Below are 19,102 nucleotides of genomic sequence, written 5' to 3' on the forward strand. Positions count from 1 at the left end.
AAAGATGACTTGGGGGTGTCGTCCTAACCTAAGCCGATGGCTGCCATGTTTTTTTTTTGTCAGTTCAAAAACATGAGGTGAAATTTCCTCTTTTGATAAGAAATCCCACCGCACTTTGCTTTCTACAATCCACTGGCAAGCGCTTTTTAAAAACATTTTATTCTTCAAGTCATTGTGTGCCATTGACGGCAATAAACGCCATTTGGACAGCAATGATGATTTTCCACCATCAAATAAGACTTGTCGGTTCTGTCGTGATTCAATTCTATTTTAACCCACAAATGAATACATGTCGATTTCCGCTGGACGGCAACAGCGGCAGGCGGCATAGCGGGCATTCCGCGCGCCATCTTATGTTTCACTGACCTCTGTTACTTTGTGTGCAGCACTCCTGAAAGTCAGCCATGACATTTTCCCATGTGACGCGTCACGCTCGGGGAAAGGCTCGCATGCCAGGCCTGTGTCAAACAAATCAGGATTAGCGATAGTTGGGATAAACGTTAGACGCACATCGTTGCGAATCGCGTGTACCTCGAGATACGAGCTTAATTCGTTCCGGGACTGAGCTCGTATGTCGATATTCTTGTAACTCGAACGAACGTTTCCCATTGAAATGAACTAAAAACTAATGAATTCGTTCCAAACCTCTGAAAAAACACCAAAAACAGGATATTGGATTGGAAAAAATGTTTTATTTCTTCTAATTCGCCATCTATTAACAAAGTAACACAACTAGTGGTTTAATATTACTAAAATGTGTTTAATAGTACTAAATTTATACGGATTTTGAAGGGGGAAGAGAGAGAGAGACGGACAGAGAGAGGGGGTGGAGGGGGGGCGCTTTTTGCACGGCACCACGCTCGTTTCATAACAAACAAATTTAAATGAACTTGGATTACGATGTTTAATCTAACCTTACACTAAACATTAACTAAAATTCTAATTTAGTTTTACATTTTTATACCTTTTGTTCTCCCGGCCAGGTTGGCTGTTTGCCCCGCCTCCACCCTGACTTTCACTATGGATGGGCTGTTTGCTTTTGTATTCCCTTCAAAATATTCCGAAAATGATGCACACAAATGTCCTCACAATACGATAACGCACAACCACTTGCCAACGAGAAGTAGTCTTGTACAGACGCTCCCCTACTTACGAACATACGACTTACGAACAACGGTACATACGAACATGTCTGCAAATTGCGTTTATGTCGAAAAATGTTCGCAAGTTCGATTTTGTATTTTTTTCCGAGTAGTGCTTCTTTCCGCCGCTAATACCGACGCCTGGCGCTATGAGAGCTCAGCTCAACCAGCATCTACCTTCTTCTGGCCAAATCGTTGCAATGCGGAAGTGCGTGAACGTATCTCCAGTGCGCAAAGAAACTTTTTCATTTGTATCATTAAATATCTCGTACATCCATTATTGAATATGGTTGGTAAAAAGCGAAAGGCTTCTATTGAGGGAGTTGCAAGGAAGAGGCAAGCCATTTCATTTGAAACGACTGGCAATAATAAGGAAGCTTGATGCGCGTGAGAGTGGTGAGCGTTGCACGGGCATACAACTTGAATCGTTCGACCGTCAGAACCATTTATAAACAGAAAGATCAAGCAGCAGGACCCAAATATTGAACGTTGCACAAAGTTTGCAAATCAATTGAATGATGCCATACAGTGCTACCGCATCATTTATGATGAAAAAAAGAAGAAAACTGTGCAATTGTCGTTAGATCGCTTCTTTCGGCCAGTTTCTAATACATACATCTCTCTCTCTCTCTCTCTCTCTATACAGTACTGTACATATTCTCTCCATTTTATTCAATGTTTTTTAGTACAAACCAATGCGTGTAACTTATACAAGCCTTAAACATACAAATGCACTTATATAAACCTTCAATATACTTATAGTATAGGCCTTAAACATAAATTATAATACAAAATATAGCACTGAATCAACTTACAAACAAATTCAACTTATGAACAATCGCTCGGAACCTAACTCGTTCGTAAGTAGGGGAGCGTCTGTATGTCAAAGCAGGAAAAATTAGTGCTGATTGGCTGCAATACCGTGGGTTGCCACTGGGTAGAGACATTGCACTAACAGTATTGTTTCGGCCCAATTTCATCACTTAGATGAGCAGCACATGATTAAATCAACACAGAAATTGACATCAATGCAGTTAACGATATTTAAAATATTTGGTGCAAGTTTGACGCGAAAAACGCGTCTTACTTCGCTCATTTAAAAGCAAAGGAGAACTACCCGGACGTTCGCTAATCACGCATGACAGCTGTTTGCTCCCTTTAGCCACGTTAAATGAGAATTGAAGTCACGCGGTGGTGATGTCAATACATTTTCACGCTATTTATTAATAAACCATCACATTTTTTTAGCCTTATCTGTCAGTAAAGGTGAGTATAATTCGCGTTACCTGTGGAACAGTCTTCAAATATCCGTCACGTTCCGGATATCACCGTGATTCGTTGTATCCAATTGCCTCAATCGCGCATATCTGCTGCCCTCTAGCGGAAAGAAGTGACATTAGCTGCAGGTGAATAAATAAAAATCAATAAATGGTGACTTTCATACAAAACCTTGTTTTCCTTTCGAAAACAAATACTTCCATATATGAAAAAACTATAACATTATTTTATAAAGGCCTGTGTTTGTAATTGTTTACAATTTAAATAAGAAATGACAGAAATTGATGTTGAAATGTTGTCAACAAATCAATAATATTACGTGTTCACTGTACACTTGCACATTTATTTATACAAATATAGTATGTATCACAATTGCATATCGACAATGTCTTCTTTTCTGGAATTGAAAGCACTGCAAGGTAGAAAAACAATGCAAAGTGACCCCCCAAAAAATTCTCATCATATGACTGGTACAAATCTGGCAGTGTGGCACATGTTGCACTTAAATCATGTGATCGCTTATAAATATTATTAATGTGATGACAAAGTGTAGATTTTCTTGTCTTTTGGTCGACTTGGACAGAGGACAAAATAGATGAAGAAAAGATAGAAATGTAAACACTCCCAAAAAAAAGAAGCAACATTAGGTTACTACATCCGAGGATAAACATTCCACGTTTTCACCAGAAATGATTGTCAAAATACCAACACCCACATCATTTGCACAATGTAACAATCGTCAAAAATTATCTTTCAACATGAAGGGAAAAATAAAACTCTGATCATACATAGAACTATTATAAATGAAGATAGTAAATCTGGTGTATTTGGGTTGAAAGTGCTGAACATTCTGCTCGTCTAAGAGAGTTATTGCACAACCACGGAGGGGAAAATTACATTATTAAAGCGCATTAAAAAAGTTATACATATCAGGGGAAATATTTTTTTTTCTCCTTTTCACGTCATTCATTATCTGTTTTAGTGGAGAGTAAAACTTCCAAATCATGAAGTTTGCTAATGCCTGCATGTCAGCGTGTTTATTGCTAAAACTACCAGATACAAAACAAGTCCTTTGCTACTATTAAAAAAAACGTTTTTTTTGCCTAAACGAGCACCGCGAGGACTGAGGCATGATGGGAAAAGAAGATGGACCGATGTAGAACATTACAACATAAAGACAAAACGGCATTCCGTCATTTTCCGTTCTTGCAAGCACCAAATTTGGAAAGAAAATCTCTCGCTCAGGATTGACCTCGACGGGCAGTCTTCGGGATTGGTCGCCATCTCGAGAAGATTCAACAGATGGATTTGATTTTAATTCTTCTGGAACAACCTGACAAATTAGGGAGAAAAAAATACACGCTGAGAGCAGTTGCCAGTTTACTTTCGAATCATCAAGTTTTGCGCTCATATATATTTTTTTCTTTTTCACAAAATTCAATTCAAAATGGCCGACTTTCTCAGCATTTTCAGGAATTACTGCTGTAGATTTAGTTGTTAGCTTAAGAGTTGGAGGGTGTGCTGGAGCCTATCCCAGCCAACTATGGATACCCAATCATAGAGAGGGACAATTTAGCGTACAATTAGCCTAGCTAGCATGTTTTGGGGATGCGGGAGGAAACCGAAGCACCCGGAGAAAACCCACTTAATCCCAGGGAGAAGATGCAAACGCCATACAGAAATCCCCAGACTTGGGTTTTAGCTGTGGATGTCAGGACTGCGAGGCGGACGCACTAACCGCTCGTTCACCGGGCCGCCGACTACCATATTCTTTGTGTCTAAGTGAAAGGGACTTGAGGGTCTGAATTTTTGTTGTCATTTCAGGAAGCGAGCGCCTGACCTATGACGTGTGATTTTGCTGAGCGGCCACATTGTGTTGCTGCTGCATGAGGAGCTGCTGCTGCTGCTGGCGGCGACGGGCTGTCCGAAGCTTCTCGAAGCGCGCTTCCATCTCCTCCAGGACTTTGGGCGTGTAGCGCACCACCAGCTTGACGCTGTCCTTGGCTGCCTTCAGCAGCTCCACCGCCTTCTCGTGATGTTCACCTTCCACACTCTGTGGGAGGGGGAAAAACTGTGTTAAAAACCTAAAAATGTTCTTTCACGACGTTGGCGAGAGACATCCCGTTCATTGTAGCTGGGATGGGCAATCCTGGCGAACATAAAATTGAATGAATTAAAATTGTTAAATATTTTGAAAATTTTGTTTTATCCCAACTCTAGAAACCTTGAATTTCATAGTGTTTTTGGACAATAATTTTGTTCTAAAATAACCTTTTCATGGTGAATCTGTTGAATGCTAGCCAGGAGAATTATTATTTTTTGATTGGTCGCACCACGGCGGCCCGGCGGATGAGTGGTTAGCGCGCCGGCTTCACAGCTCTGGGGTCCTGGGTTCAAATCCAGGTGGGTCCTCCTGTGTGGAGTTTGCATGTTCCCCCCGGGCCTGTGTGGGTTTTCTCCGGGTACTCCGGTTTCCTCCCACATCCCAAAAACATGCACGGTAGGCTGATTGGACACTCTAAATTTCCCCTAGGTATGAGTGTGAGTGTGAATGGTTGTCTGTCTCCTCGTTCCCTGCGATTGGCTGGCCACCGATTCAGGGTGTCCGAAGCTGGGATAGGCTCCAGCATCCCCCGCGACCCGAGTGAGGATAATGTGGTTGAGAAAATGAGTGAGTAAATGAATGAATGGACGCACCACCCCGTTGACAGACAGGAGCTGGTCGCCTCGCTTGAGTCCGCCGTGGCGCTCGGCCACTCCTCCCGGAATGATGCGAGAAATGTAGATGGGCGAGTTCTGCTCCTTGCCACCCATCACGTTGAAGCCCAGACCTTCTTCGGTTTTGGGAAGCTCCAGCACCCGCGGGTGCGAGTGGCCCTCGCTGGCGGCAAAGGCGGCTACGGTAGCCTGAACGAAAAGAGAGCTTTTCAGTGGACGGCGGCCTTTGGCGTCCGACGCTCACCTTGGCCGTGGCTCTGGCCTGGTACTCGGGGCATCCGGTTACGGTGATGGTTTCGTGCATGTACTGGTACACCTGTGAAGACAGACGCGTCGCGGGTTACGCGGATGAGGGTCCGCGGGCGATGGCCGCGTGGCCTCGACGGGAGGGCTCACCTCGCGGATGGCCGTGCAGAACTCGCTCTGGAGAACCTTCTTCAGCGACTGCAGCTTGTAGCCGGGAACGTCGCCCGACTCCTGCAGCTTCTCCAGCAGCTCGATGGCTCGGGCCACATCTGAAGGACCACAAGCCTTCTCATTGGTTTAAATCATCAGCGCGATATTGGATATAGTATTTTGGAGACATTATTAAGAGTTGGGAGAGGTGAGTGCGTTAGCTCCCAGAGTTCTGGGGTCCAGGGTTCGATCCCAGATGGGGCCTCACTGTGCGGAGTTTGCATGGGGCCACCGATTAAGAGTTGTATTTGAGTCTCCCTTTGTTTTCTGCCACAAACTTAATGAAGCATATTTCAATAAAAGTGTGCTCCAGCATACTGTACTGCGCTCACCATTATGTCCAAGTGGGTCATTGCACCAGATGCGAGCAACGCTATAAACACGGGTTGTGCCCTACAGCGCGCCAAACAGGACAGGGAGGGGCAAAGACCCCACGCCGAGTATCTCGTCCAACGCATGACATGACCGACAAAGTAATTTCCTTTTCAACGATAACAGGAAATGCTATGATGGACTTTAACCCTTTAAAGCACATGACAATTTGGCTCATATCGGCCAGAATATTAACATTTAGTATTCAAGTCTCTAAAGCAGGTCTGAAATATATATATTTTAAATAAAGTAAATGACATTTACATGAACTCTGCTTATTTATATAGACTTGCTGCGCACTGTAGTTTATCACTTTTTTTTAAACATGCCAAAACATGATTAAAAAGTAAGATCGACTTAGTCCACGTGATGGACAGGCGTGAAAGCCAAATCATAAATGTATTTATAGTCATCGTCTGCTTTCGGAATCGTTGCGCAACGGTATCTACTTTCTACGGTCCCAAGGCTGCATGACACGCGTGTGTTTTTAACTCTTTCATTGCCACTGACGGTGCTAGACGTCCAATCCTGTGGCGTCCATGACGTTAATCTGGGGGGGGTTCATAAGTAGATGTCCAATCCATTGGAATTGTAAAATCGCAATTCAAATGGATTGGACGTCTATCTAATACATTAAAAGGAGGGATCGATCAAAAATGAATCAAAATAAAGCCCCCAAAATGAATACAAATAAAGCCCCACCTTTAAAAAAATAATTAAAATAGCTTTCAATGATTACACGGATAATTGATCCGCTCCAGATACTGTTATTCCTATTATTATGTCAGTCACTAAATACGAAACAAATGAATCCTGCAGGCGTGTATTAAACTAAGGACGCGTTCGTGCACGCGCTTGCTATCGTCTCGCAGCTTACATAATGTGGAACAAAATAATAACGGTCGTTGTAAGTCACATGAGTAAAACGGCGTGTAAGCAGGTGAATGCAATGTGGTCCAGGCGAGCACGTGAACGCAACATTTTTTTTCCCTTTTTTGCCAGATGGCGATGTTCTTGGGCAGGAATATCGAAGGCGTGATCGCGACGTGACGACGATTACAAAGCGGGATGTTTTGAGGAGAGCGAGAAGCTCCTTACCTCGATCCAGACTGAGCGGCTGTTGGAGCACCGTCGCCATGACTCAAGGGGGAAGAAAAGAGGAGAGAGGAGAGGAGAGGACGGGAAAGGATGCAGCGGAGGCGTCTAAAAAAGGGGAGGGAGGGAGGATTGGGGGAGAGAGAGAGCGAGAGAGAGAGCGAGAGAGAGCGAGAGAGAGCGAGAGAGAGCGAGCGAGAGAGAGAGAGAGAGAGAGAGAGAGAGAGAGAGAGCTAGAGAGAGATACCGATTATTAAAAGGGGGAAGTCAAATTTTCCCCCCCAAAAAATGATCATACAACTTTAAATGAACCAAAAATGAAAATGTACGCAAAATGATGACGTCAATGAATATATAATCATCTCATCTCATTTTCTGAACTGCTTTATCCTCACTAGGGTCACGGGGGATGCTGGAGCCTATCAGGGGACACCCTGAATTGGTGGCCAGCCAATCGCAGGGAACAAGGAGACAAACAACCATTCACGGCCACACTCACCTAGGGACAATTTAGAGTGTCCAATCAGCCTACAATGCATGTCTTTGGAATGTAGGAGGAAACCGGAGTATCCGGAAAATACCAACGCAGGCCCAGGGAGAACATGCAAACTCCATACACAAAAAGTCACCCTCTCAAAATAAGTACCAAATGTTTTTTACAAATATTTTTTTCTAAAGTTAATTCATTTTGCGTAACGCTTATCCTCACAAGGGTGGTGGAGGGTGCTGGAGCCTATTCCAGCCAACTATGAGCAGCAGGCAGAAAATACCCGCAGGAAACAATCGCAAGGTACAATGAAACAAACATGATGCATAACCGAGGACAATTTAGAGTGTTCAACCATCCTAGCACAGTTTTTCACATGTGTAAGGAAACTGGAGTACCCAGATAAAACCCACACAAGGCCCTAGGAGAACATGGAAACCGCACACAGGAAGGTCTGGGATCGACCCCGTCCCATTTGAAATAGATGGGCGTCTGCTCGTGTTACATTCATTTGATTGAACATCTCTCACTGTCAATAGCACCGAGAGTTCAAATAATAGTTTGGCTTGCTCCATAACAATGTGCACTATTGATCGACCTACCAACGATCGCTCGGCATGCTTTCAGACCTCCATCACATGGAGCCGCTGACCTCACGTGCACAAGATTAACTCCTACGTAATCCACCCTCCCATCATTCATCCATCCGACCATCCAGATAGTTTGACACTGATGAATTTAAGCTCTCAGGGATTAATCTATGTTGACGTCTTTGACCGGAGCAAAAAACGCTCATGTTTTTTTTTTAGGGATCCAATCAAACGCTTTCTTTTTCAAACACTAAAACCGACAAATGTGCTGCTCTTTTTTTCTGAAGTATAAAAGGAAACACGTTTCGAAATTTGCCTAGTAAAAATGTGGAGCACGTTCCTGACAAATTTCAACCGACGTCACAATGTTTTCACTTGTTGCTAGGCAGAAAAAGTCCAAATGTGGGCACAAGATAGTAGGAATTGGGGGGAAAACATCACTTTTGCATCCCAACATAAGTCAAATGAGGACTATCCACATGATGTAAAGCATAGGTGGCGCTGTTATCCACTTGTGAACATGCAAATGTCATTTTACCCGGTTGAGATTAGTCAGTATTTTTTGTTAAATTAACACCTTGAAAGGTTGCCGGTCATTTTTAGTTTGTAAGATGACTCAAATATTTTATTTTGTTAAAAATTGACTGTCATTTTCTAACGTCACCGCCTGCCATTGATGAGTGTAGACGTCCAATCCACTTTGACTGGGAGTTTGGCAGAGATTCAAGGCTCAAATTTGATTGGACATCCGTCCGTCAACGGGAGCGAACGAGTTAAACATCCGGATAGTGGTGTACGTTCTAGCAAAGAAAAGAGGTGTGGTTATTCATGCAGTGCAAAGTTCCTCAAGAATGGAAGTGTAGTTCTCCACTCAGGTAGCTTTACGTCACCGCGTGTGTCTCTGCATGTGTAACTTTGGGTGGAGAGGAAAATTAGATACAAGTTCTGAAAAGTAGAGAAAGTGCGAATATGTTCGCTCGTGTTCCGAAAGTGTGCAGCAGACGCCTTTTGCGGGGAGTTTACGTTTGCGGGAAAAGTGAAAGTTTGCAACGCGCCTGCACGCACGATGCACGCAGAGTAAAGGAGGAGCAATACGGCCGCGCATTCGCGGAGGCTCGGGACCGACCGGAGCATTATTGGGCCCAAGCGGCCCAGGATATTACTTGGTTTCAACCGTGGAGCAAAACACTGCACGTGGAAGACCCGGTGTTCCCCAACTGGTAGGTGTTTATGTGGCGAAGTTAGAAAAGACGACACTTGGAATTGCAGCGTGAACGCACCACCAGCGCAGAACAGCAACAACACTACTCTGCGTCTGTATAAGTTCAACATCTACAGGAAAACTGCCGTTTTTACACTTCGTTTGAACTTCAAAACGCCCTGACGGCAAAACCTAAAAAGATACTTCAGCAGGAATAGTCTACTTTTATAGTTAAATTTAAAAAGAAAAACACACATCAACTTGGTTTGGCAAAACAACAACATTTGTCATCAAAGCCTTAGTGAAATACAACTGGGATGGTGTCCAATTCTTTATTATATGAACGCTTTTTAGCTGCCAATTTCATTTTTATCCTCCAATGTTGGCCATTTATGGTCCAGGAGTCATTTAAATATTGCAAGCTGTTCTGACTACTGCATCTGTCAAACCTTTGTCCCCAGGTTTGTATATTTTTCAAGAGGCAATCATTTCCTGTATCCGCCAATTTGAGAAAAAAGCCAAGTCCAAACTGTTGAACATTTATAAAATATTCATTTGATCTTCTGTGGATTTATAATCCACCAGGTTTGTGGGCGGCAAGCTGAACATGTGTCACAATGCCGTGGATCGGCACGTGGAGGGCGGGCGCGGCGAGCAGGCGGCCATTATCCACGACAGCCCGGTGACCGGCACCAAGCGGATCGTGACGTACCGGCAACTCCAGGAGCAGGTCGTTCGTTCATTGGCCGCCTCCCCTCCGCGTTCAAACGGATCGAACGTCTAAACCGTCGGTGGCGCTACGCTACGCCTTTGTTGTTTCAGGTGTCACGGCTAGCCGGCGTCCTGGTGAGAAACGGGGTCCGCAAGGGCGACCTGGTGGTCATCTACATGCCCATGGTGCCCCAAGCGATGTTCGCCATGTTAGCGTGCGCCCGCATCGGAGCGCCGCACAGCCTCATCTTTGGCGGCTTTGCTTCCAAAGAGCTATCTGTGCGCATCGATCACGCCAAGGTGAGAGCGCTCACGCACGAGGGTCCCGTGCCTCGACCTGGTTCACGCAGTCAGTGTTAAGCCGTCGGGCGGTGTTACTCTCATTTGTTGACTTTTCCTGTCAGGGTGTAAACAAGTTCATGTGCATGTTTGTCAACGGTGAATATTTGTTGGGACAACTTTTAAAAGCCCAAGATGATCGTGACTGCCTCGTTCGGGATCGAACCTGGTCGCCGGGTGCCCTACGTGCCGTTGGTGGAAAAGGCATTGGACCTGAGCTCTCACAGGCCCGCCAAAGTACTCGTCTACTGCAGAGAGAACATGGTCAGGATTGATGGACGTCCCCAAAGTCAATTTCAGGAGTAAAGTCGTAATATGGCAAACTTTTTGTCCCCCAATAGGAGAAGGTTTCACTGAGCGGCGACCTTTCTTTAGACTGGGATGAGGAGATGGCGACCGCCCAACCTCACGACTGCGTCCCCGTCCCTTCTGACCACCCGCTCTACATTCTCTACACATCCGGCACCACTGGGACGCCCAAGGTTGCTTCCCTTTAGTTCGGGGGTGTCCAAACCTTTGCTGTCAGGGCAGGATTCAAGGGCCAACAGAATGTAGGCTCAACTCAGGCTTCTTGCAGCGGCCATATTCGATGATATTTTCATTTGCTGTGGTCCAATAAAAATGGGCACAATTTTGGACACCCCTGCTTTAGCTGGTACGCCTTCAATTTGGGCTTTTAGTGACAATTTCTGCCCCCCTTAGGGCGTCGTGCGAGACACTGGGGGCTGCGCGGTGATGCTAAAGTGGACCATGTCCAACATATATGGACTACGTCCTGGAGAAGTAAGGAAATGTGACCTTTTCTGGTTTTTGCACGTTGATCTTACCTGTTGTCGCAGGTGTGGTGGGCCGCCTCGGACCTGGGCTGGGTGGTGGGCCACTCGTACATCTGCTACGCTCCCCTCCTCCACGGGAACAGCAGCGTCCTCTACGAGGGCAAACCGGTGGGGACCCCGGACCCGGGAGCTTTTTTCCGCGTCCTGTCGGAGCACGGCGCCGCTGCCATGTTCACCGCGCCCACCGCTGTCCGGGCCATCCGCCAGCACGACCCCCATGCCGAGTGCGGGGCGGCTTACGCGCTACCCAGGTAGGGGTGCGGATATCGACAGTTAGAGGGGGCGTCGTCATTGACCGGTTTGGCATTTCAGGCTTCGTTCCATCTTTTTGGCGGGGGAGCGCTGTGACGTGGAGACGTTGGAGTGGGCCAAGAAGAGTTTTGGGGTTCCCGTGTTGGATCACTGGTGGCAGACAGGTGAGAAATCTAGGTTCAGTTATAAAACAATGTCCGGGATCCAGGTGACAATTGTGTTGTGTTAGCTAGCGGAACATGATCGTCCAAATGTTCGAGAGCCCATTATTTTGACACACTGATAGCTACCGCCACACCATTTGCTCATTAAAGCCCTCCAAACAGCTGGAAAAATGCACGCTTGTTGCCCGGCAACAGCGATGACATCAGCGTCCGCCTCTTAAAATAGCACGGGGATTAATACCAGGCCTCAAAACGGGAGACGAGCAACCACTTGTGGCGAAACCCCTGATATTTGTGTAACGGCGCTATGTCTGCCACTGGCTTTTGGGATTGGGTCCCAATATTAAAAACTCCTCTCAAAAGAGAGCGTTGTCGTGGTCCGAGAACAGGAAGCTGAGAGGGCGGCCGGTTGGAAAAGTACCAGTGTCAGCGGGATGTCACCATCTGATTGAAACGGCTGCACATGGGAATAACGAAGCGGCGGGATGCTCAGAAAAATAATCGCCAAAGGAGACAAACGAGCAATCTGGCGTTGGCACTGCACACATTTACGTGAAGACGGTACACTTTTCAGATTTGAGCAACTTTACCAAATATGCTTATATTCCAATTCTTAAAAATTGGTTAAACTTTTTTTCTGAAATGACAATGGCAATGTAAACTATTGGAAAATCCCTTAGCAAAAACATTTCAATAAGGAAAAAGATGGCAACAGGAACCAAGTTAAATATTTGTCACTATCATGGTTCAGTCAGGTGGTGATGGCTTTTTTTGTCTGTTTGTTTGTTTAAGAGACGGGTTCGCCGATCTCGTCGACGTGCGTTGGCCTCGGAAACTCAGTGGAGCCCCCTGGAGGCCAGGCGGGTAAAGCAGTGCCAGGTTACAATGGTGCGTTAACTCTTAGGTTGCCTTTGAGGGCGGTACACGTACAATCCATTTGAATTGGGAGGCCTGCTGGCAATAAAATTGTAATTTCGCTACTAAAAGGCACATGATCGGATGGCTATCGTCATCAAAGGCACCGAAAGAATTAAATAAAAAAACGCAAACTCCAGCACCGTTTATCTGCCGCAGTGAGGGTAATCGATGACCACATGCAACAGGTGACGCCGGGAACTCTGGGAAACATCGTGGTGAGGTAAGCCCCTTTATCATTATCACCCGCTTCCTGTCCGTTATCACCGTGTAAATCTCTCGCTCGGAGTCAGTGCCAAGATTTTTTTTGTTACGGTTGACGGGAAAAGAACAGCTGCGGGACCCATTAAATCTCTTACGCGGCCCGTAAACGCCCCATCCATCAAAATGGGGCGTTTTGTTGGCGTTTTGACGAGAAAAACGATAGTTTTGAGTTGCGTGCGGATGAGTGAGAGGGTAAAGTGATGTTGAGTGAAGAAAGAAAGACTGCTAAGACTTCATTTGAGGAAGTCATGTCATATTTGAATCCCCCACGTGTAATAAGATGACACGACTATTTGTGTACTGCAGTGGCGGGCGGTGCATTTTCTCATAGCGCCTTCAACATATCAATCCAACCCTCAAAAACTATTTTATTCAAACCTGTGCATTTCAGTGTATATTCTCACCATCTTGGTTTGTGACATGAGTTGTTGTGTATTGTAATATCAAAATTTGTACACTGTACTTCCTGCAGATTACCTCTTCCGCCCGGCGCGGCGTCTTCCCTGTGGCAGAATTCCCAACTTTTCAAGCAGATCTACTTCACAAAGTTCCCGGTGATAGGACGCCCTCTGGTGGCTGCGAGGTTACACTACTGTTAACCGAGATGAGCAAGTACGTATACGTATATTTTGTCAGGGTTACTACGACACCATGGACGCCGGGTTTTTCGATGAAGAGGGCTTCTTGTACATCATGTCGCGCTCGGATGACGTCATCAACGTGGCCGGACACAGGTTGTCTGCAGGAGCACTGGAGGAGGTAAGGTGACGTCTAATCATGCATAAAAGGGTGGCAGAGCCCACCATATGACTCTCTAAGCTGTGCGCATGCGCAATTGTGCACTACGCTCGTCTTCTCCGCGCACAGCAAATCATATGGAGCGCACAACAAAAAAAATCCATTTTTTTCTCCCATGATGGTGCCGTTCACGTGCCAGCCAGTGGCAGTAGCTCTGTCCACTCTTATGTTTTTCGTGTTTTACAGCCCTTCTATCTTTTTTTTAATTACATTTTAATATTTCTTAATACATTCCTTTTTGCTTACTGTGCAAATAGAAGAACAAGCGGTGAAATGGGGTGAGAACTGTCTAAATCTGCTGTGTGTGTGGTTGTGTGCGTGCGTGTGTCTAGTATGTGTTATTGTCTTCAACCTACACAATGGACTATAAATGGAAATTAGCCCTCAGCTACAATTTTACATATAATATGTTCATTAACATGAATATAAATATGTTCATTAATATTTGCTATCCCTTATTAAAAAAATCAATCAAACCAAAATCATGGAAAAATATTGCATATAAATGGAAACTTGACTATCTCAAGTGACACGTTCAGCAGAAAATTCATTTGAATGAGAATGAGAAGTGAGAAGGACAGATGTGTAAAATAAGGTAAAATTTAAGTCGGATTTGGGCATATTCTAATGGCATTTATGAAGATGTTTTATTCATAGATATTTTTTCATTCATTTTCAGACCCGCTTTATCCACTTTATCACTCGCGGGGGGTGCTGGAGCCTATCCCTGCTGATAGGGGGACGGGGCGGGGGACACACCCTGTATCGGTGGCCAGCCGATCGCAGGGCACAAGGAGACGGAGAGCCATGCACACTCAGACCCATACCTGGGGGGCAATTATAGAGTGTCCAATCAGCCTACAATGCATCTTTTTGGGATGTGGGAGGAAAACGTACTCAGAGAAAACCCACGCAGGCCCAGGGAGAATATGCAAATTCAATACAGGTGGACCGATCTGGATTTGAACCCAGGACCCCAGAGCTGCGAGGCCGACGCGCGAACCACTCATCCGCCGGGCCGCCCATTCATAGATATGAATCATTACCTTTTATTATTACTAAATCATTTATGTGTAGTAGACATGCACCTGCTTATGGCAGGTGTGATACTGGTGTGTGCCCATAGCAAGCAATGATGATGTTGCTCACACTGGTACTCAGTGTGCTCAGGGAGGTTGTCTTTCTGCCCAAACATACAAAAAAATAGAGGGAACATTGTATATGACACACAACTTTGGGGGTATATTTTTTTTAATTATTATTATTCTTTTGCAGTCTGTTTTGCAGCATCCGGCTGTGGCTGACTGCGCCGTGGTGGGCTTGGAGGACCCTTTAAAGGGCCACGTACCACTTGCTTTGTGTGTGCTGAAAAATGGTGAGGTGCCACGTAAAAAAAACTTGTTAAAAAGAATAATTGCATTCCGTTTGTGTTCTCAGGAGTACAAGGGCGTGAAAAGGATATAGCGGACGAGACTGTCAAGCTGGTACGGGACACGGTGGGACCCGTGGCCGCCTTCCGGAAGGTTCTTTTCGTTCGGGGGCTTCCCAAGACGAGATCTGGGAAGATCCCGCGTTCCTCGCTAGGGAATTTGGTCAACGGGAAAGCCTACAAGGTACGGTGGAGTCTTTTGATTAAAAGTCATTTCATGCAAATGACAAGAGATGTTTCTACTCAGATCACGCCCACCATCGAGGACCCTGAAGTATTTCAAGAAATCGAGAAAGTGCTGAAGTCAAATGCAACTTGAACTCATCGCTGAGACAGAGTGAAGTACAATCACCTGCCAGACCAGAAAATAGCACACGGATAAAAATGACAAAAATATAAATAAAATGAGCTCTTTGACGGCAATAGACGTCCAATCTGAAAATGCATTCCTTGCCAGCCTCGCAGTTCAAATGGATGATGCCAAATGTGGAAGAAAGTCATGAAATCACAACAAAAATGAATTAGAAAACAACTTGAAACTCCATCCACGCACAGTATTTTGTATTTTAATATCTTCTTTTTTTGCTCACCACTTTAGTTTTCCACCGACATACATACAGGTCATAAATAAATAAAAATGTCTCCACACAAAACGGAACCATGATATCCTTCATCGTGCAAATTGAAAGAACAACAAAAAAACGAGGTCCGTCCGCAGTCATAATTTGCTCCGATGACCCAAAAGTCACTTTTTTCTTTTTTTTAAACACACACAAAAACTCACTCGCACGTTGTTCTTCGCCCGTGTGCTTGTTAGTGCTCCGGCCACCAGACGGCGGGGTCCTCTTAGTCAGAGTTGTCCCCCCAAAAATAAAAAATACAAATAAAAAAAAGTTTGTGAGGGTCCGAGAGCAGCATATATAATATCATCTATGGTCCACTAACGTCTTAGCTTGAAATCTTCCGCTTTTTTCTTCTTTTTTTTTTACACATTTTTTTTAAAAAAAAGTGATATTTATATGAATTTACACAGCCTATTTAAATACACAGTATGTTTTATGAAAGAGCGAACACCCTGCTGCGGGGGTCGTTTAGCACCGGAGGCGGCGGCAGGAGGGAATTGGTCAAGGGGCCGTGTGGCAGCTGAGGGGCCGAGGGGCTTGTTGGCAGTGCGAGGTTGTCCCAATGGCGTAGCCCCCCCGACACCCCCGTACTCGCCGCGCCCCTCGACCCGGGGCCCGTCCGGTGGCTCTATAAGAACTGGGCCTGAAAAAAATCAAAGTCTTATTTGCGATGTCGTTAGAAGCCGTGAGGGTTAATAATTGACACGTGTTTTGGTAGTTGATTAATTGGCATTGATAGACGTCCAATCAAATGAGTTTGTCACTAGTCGCCGTCTGTTTGAATGCTTCGAATGGATTGGACGTCTCGTGCCGTCAAAGGCTGTTACTGAATTACCCTGAACTATTTTCTCATATTTCTTTTATTTTTATTCATACATTTTAACTGTTTTCATTTACTTTGTTGTAATTTTTAAAAATGAAAAACATTGGTGTAGCCTGACTTCATTCAAAAAAAAAAAGTAAAGACAAAACGCGGAAAATAGCAATTCTTTTTTGTCATTCTGTCTGATATTATTTTTGAAATGAATTTAAATGAGATATTTGCATTCATGTTTTTACTTTAGAAGCATGTTTCTATTATTCTAGCAACATTTTTGCACATTTCCAGCTAAAATGTTAAGCCCACACCGATATAACAGTGATTTATGAATCGACGTATTGAAAAAAACAATCGGCAATTAATCCCCCATCAAAATAATCATGTGTGGCGGCCCTGATTTGTTTCAAGCAGGCTCGCATGCAATTTCAAAAGCAATTAAGAAGAAAATACATTAAATTCAAGTCTGTTGCCATGCATTTTTGTTAGAGAGGCCGAATTCGCAACTCTCAACTGCCTCGTTGACCTCGTTTATTTTTTAGGATTGTTTCCAAAATGGAGATTTCAATTTGAAAAAGAGCGGCGGCCGTGTCGTTCTGTGTCTTACATACAGCGTCTGTCTCCTCTCAGCACGAGTAGGTTCTCACCGTGGAGCTGTCCAGACGCTGAACGGTCGCGGATCCCACTGCGAGAAGGGAAGAGAGAGAGGACATCATTGGGATAGAGACGAGACATCTTTGGCTTTACACAAGGGCTATTATTGGGGGACCAGAGTAGGAATGGAACCAAACCACACTGCTTCTCAAAGCGTTCCTTTCACCTGCGACCTTCCTTGTGTGAAATAGTGGCGTAACGGGGGGCGGGCAATTTCATGCCGGAAGGATTTACGGCGTCTTGGAATATCCGACCAACATGCTTCGGCAAACCCATTGTAACTCGAGTTGTGTTTGGAAAAAAAAACAGTAGTACCTCTACTTACAAATGCTTCTACATACAAAATTTTCACATTACAAAAAGCTTTGATGGAAAATCCTTTGTTCCAAAATGTGAAAAACAGAACACACGAGTTACGAAACCACTTCTGGAACCAATTAATTTTGTAAATAGAGGGACCACTGTGTTGACACAAAGGGGAGTTGAATTCATTTTCATATACAGACGCTCCCCTACTTACGAACGCAATTGGTTCCGAGCGATTGTTCATAAGTTGAATTTGTTTGTAAGTTGATTCAGTGCTATATTTTGTATTATAATTTATGTTTAAGGCTGATATAAGTATATTGAAGGTTTATATAAGTGCATTTGTATGTTTAAGGCTCGTATAAGTAACACGCATTGGTTTGTACTGAAATTTTTTTTTTTTAATAAAATGGAGAGAATATGTACAGTACTGTAGAGAGAGAGAGAGAGAGATTTATGTATTAGAAACTGAAACTTTCAGAAGTCACTGTGGTCCAGTGGCAAAGACAATGTGTCAGAACTTCAGGTGGACTCAAGTTCAAATCAGGAGTGAGTTCAATTCCACTCTTTGCAATTCTCAAATTGTTTATTTGGGTAATGAAAAGGATAGATTTGACTTCCAATCACATCATTTCAGAAGTCACTGTGGTCCAGTTGTTAAGACAAACAGTCAGAACTTCTGGTGGACTCAAGTTCAAATCAGGAGTGAGTTCAATTCCACTCTTTGCAATTCTCAAATTGTTTATTGGGGTAATGAAAAGGATAGATATAACTTCCAATCACATCATTTCAGAAGTCACTGTCGTCCAGTGGTAAAGACAATGGGTCAGAACTTCAGGTGGACTCAAGTTCAAATCAGGAGTGAGTTCAATTCCACTCTTTGCAACTCTCAAATTGTTTATTTGGGTAATGAAAAGGATAAGTATAACTTCCAATCACATCATTTCAGAAGTCACTGTGGTCCAGTGGTAAAGACAATGGGTCAGAACTTCAGGTGGACTCAAGTTCAAATCAGGAGTGAGTTCAATTCCACTCTTTGCAATTCTCAAATTGTTTATTGAGGTAATGAAAAGGATAGATATAACTTCCAATCACATCATTTCAGAAGTCACTGTGGTCCAGTGGCAAAGACAATGGGTCAGAACTTCAGGTGGACTCAAGTTCAAATCAGGAGTGAGTTCAATTCCACTCTTTGCAATTCTCAAATTGTTTATTTGGGTAATGAAAAGGATAAGTATAACTTCCAATCACATCATTTCAGAAGTCACTGTGGTCCAGTGGTAAAGACAATGGATCAGAACTTCAGGTGGACTCAAGTTCAAATCAGGAGTGAGTTCAATTCCACTCTTTGCAATTCTCAAATTGTTTATTTGGGTAATGAAAAGGATAAGTATAACTTCCAATCACATCATTTCAGAAGTCACTGTGGTCCAGTGGTAAAGACAATGGGTCAGAACTTCAGGTGGACTCAAGTTCAAATCAGGAGTGAGTTCAATTCCACTCTTTGCAATTCTCAAATTGTTTATTTGGGTAATGAAAAGGATAAGTATAACTTCCAATCACATCATTTCAGAAGTCACTGTGGTCCAGACGTAAAGACAATGGGTCAGAACTTCAGGTGGACTCAAGTTCAAATCAGGAGTGAGTTCAATTCC

General features: G+C 44.2%; 3 protein-coding genes across 10 annotated transcripts in view; 1 reads left to right on the forward strand and 2 right to left on the reverse strand.

The window, feature by feature from the left end:
• Positions 1 to 2,742: 2,742 nt before the first annotated feature.
• Positions 2,743 to 7,216, reverse strand: lin7a (lin-7 homolog A (C. elegans)). Of its 2 annotated transcripts, XM_077594404.1 has the most exons (6): positions 7,065 to 7,216; positions 5,535 to 5,653; positions 5,383 to 5,454; positions 5,118 to 5,327; positions 4,261 to 4,473; positions 2,743 to 3,753 (listed from the first exon to the last, which is right to left on the reverse strand). In XM_077594404.1, the coding sequence occupies exons 1-5, from the start codon at positions 7,102 to 7,104 to the stop codon at positions 4,261 to 4,263; spliced, it is 654 nt and encodes a 217-aa protein (XP_077450530.1). In that variant the 5' UTR covers positions 7,105 to 7,216; the 3' UTR covers positions 2,743 to 3,753. The 2 variants fall into 2 exon arrangements, with proteins under 2 accessions (XP_077450530.1, XP_077450532.1); XM_077594406.1 differs by having other exon boundaries at positions 2,743 to 4,473.
• A 1,731-nt stretch (positions 7,217 to 8,947) lies between these two features.
• On the forward strand, positions 8,948 to 16,671 carry acss3 (acyl-CoA synthetase short chain family member 3). 4 transcript variants are annotated; one of them, XM_077593678.1, is made up of 15 exons: positions 8,948 to 9,358; positions 9,925 to 10,069; positions 10,162 to 10,350; positions 10,519 to 10,653; positions 10,731 to 10,871; positions 11,092 to 11,172; positions 11,229 to 11,476; positions 11,538 to 11,641; positions 12,434 to 12,529; positions 12,716 to 12,779; positions 13,293 to 13,374; positions 13,457 to 13,579; positions 14,894 to 14,993; positions 15,056 to 15,231; positions 15,295 to 16,659. In XM_077593678.1, the coding sequence occupies exons 1-15, from the start codon at positions 9,108 to 9,110 to the stop codon at positions 15,364 to 15,366; spliced, it is 2,007 nt and encodes a 668-aa protein (XP_077449804.1). In that variant the 5' UTR covers positions 8,948 to 9,107; the 3' UTR covers positions 15,367 to 16,659. The 4 variants fall into 4 exon arrangements, with proteins under 4 accessions (XP_077449804.1, XP_077449805.1, XP_077449806.1 ...); XM_077593680.1 differs by lacking the exon at positions 8,948 to 9,358 and adding an exon at positions 9,463 to 9,800 and having other exon boundaries at positions 15,295 to 16,671; XM_077593679.1 differs by lacking the exons at positions 14,894 to 14,993; positions 15,056 to 15,231; positions 15,295 to 16,659 and adding an exon at positions 14,298 to 14,870.
• The window catches only part of ppfia2 (PTPRF interacting protein alpha 2), a 44,859-nt gene continuing 41,348 nt past the window's right edge, over positions 15,592 to 19,102 (reverse strand). For 3 of the 4 annotated variants that reach the window (XM_077593674.1, XM_077593675.1, XM_077593677.1), the window contains 2 exons: positions 17,099 to 17,172; positions 15,592 to 16,313 (listed from right to left, as the gene is read on the reverse strand). In XM_077593674.1, coding sequence (XP_077449800.1) covers positions 17,114 to 17,172 — 59 coding nt within the window. In that variant the 3' untranslated portion in view covers positions 15,592 to 16,313; positions 17,099 to 17,113. The remainder of the gene's footprint in view (positions 16,314 to 17,098; positions 17,173 to 19,102) is intronic. The other variant, XM_077593676.1, reaches the window with a different exon arrangement.

This window comes from Stigmatopora argus, chromosome 23 (genome assembly GCF_051989625.1).
Source record: "Stigmatopora argus isolate UIUO_Sarg chromosome 23, RoL_Sarg_1.0, whole genome shotgun sequence".
Lineage (NCBI taxonomy): Eukaryota > Metazoa > Chordata > Actinopteri > Syngnathiformes > Syngnathidae > Stigmatopora > Stigmatopora argus.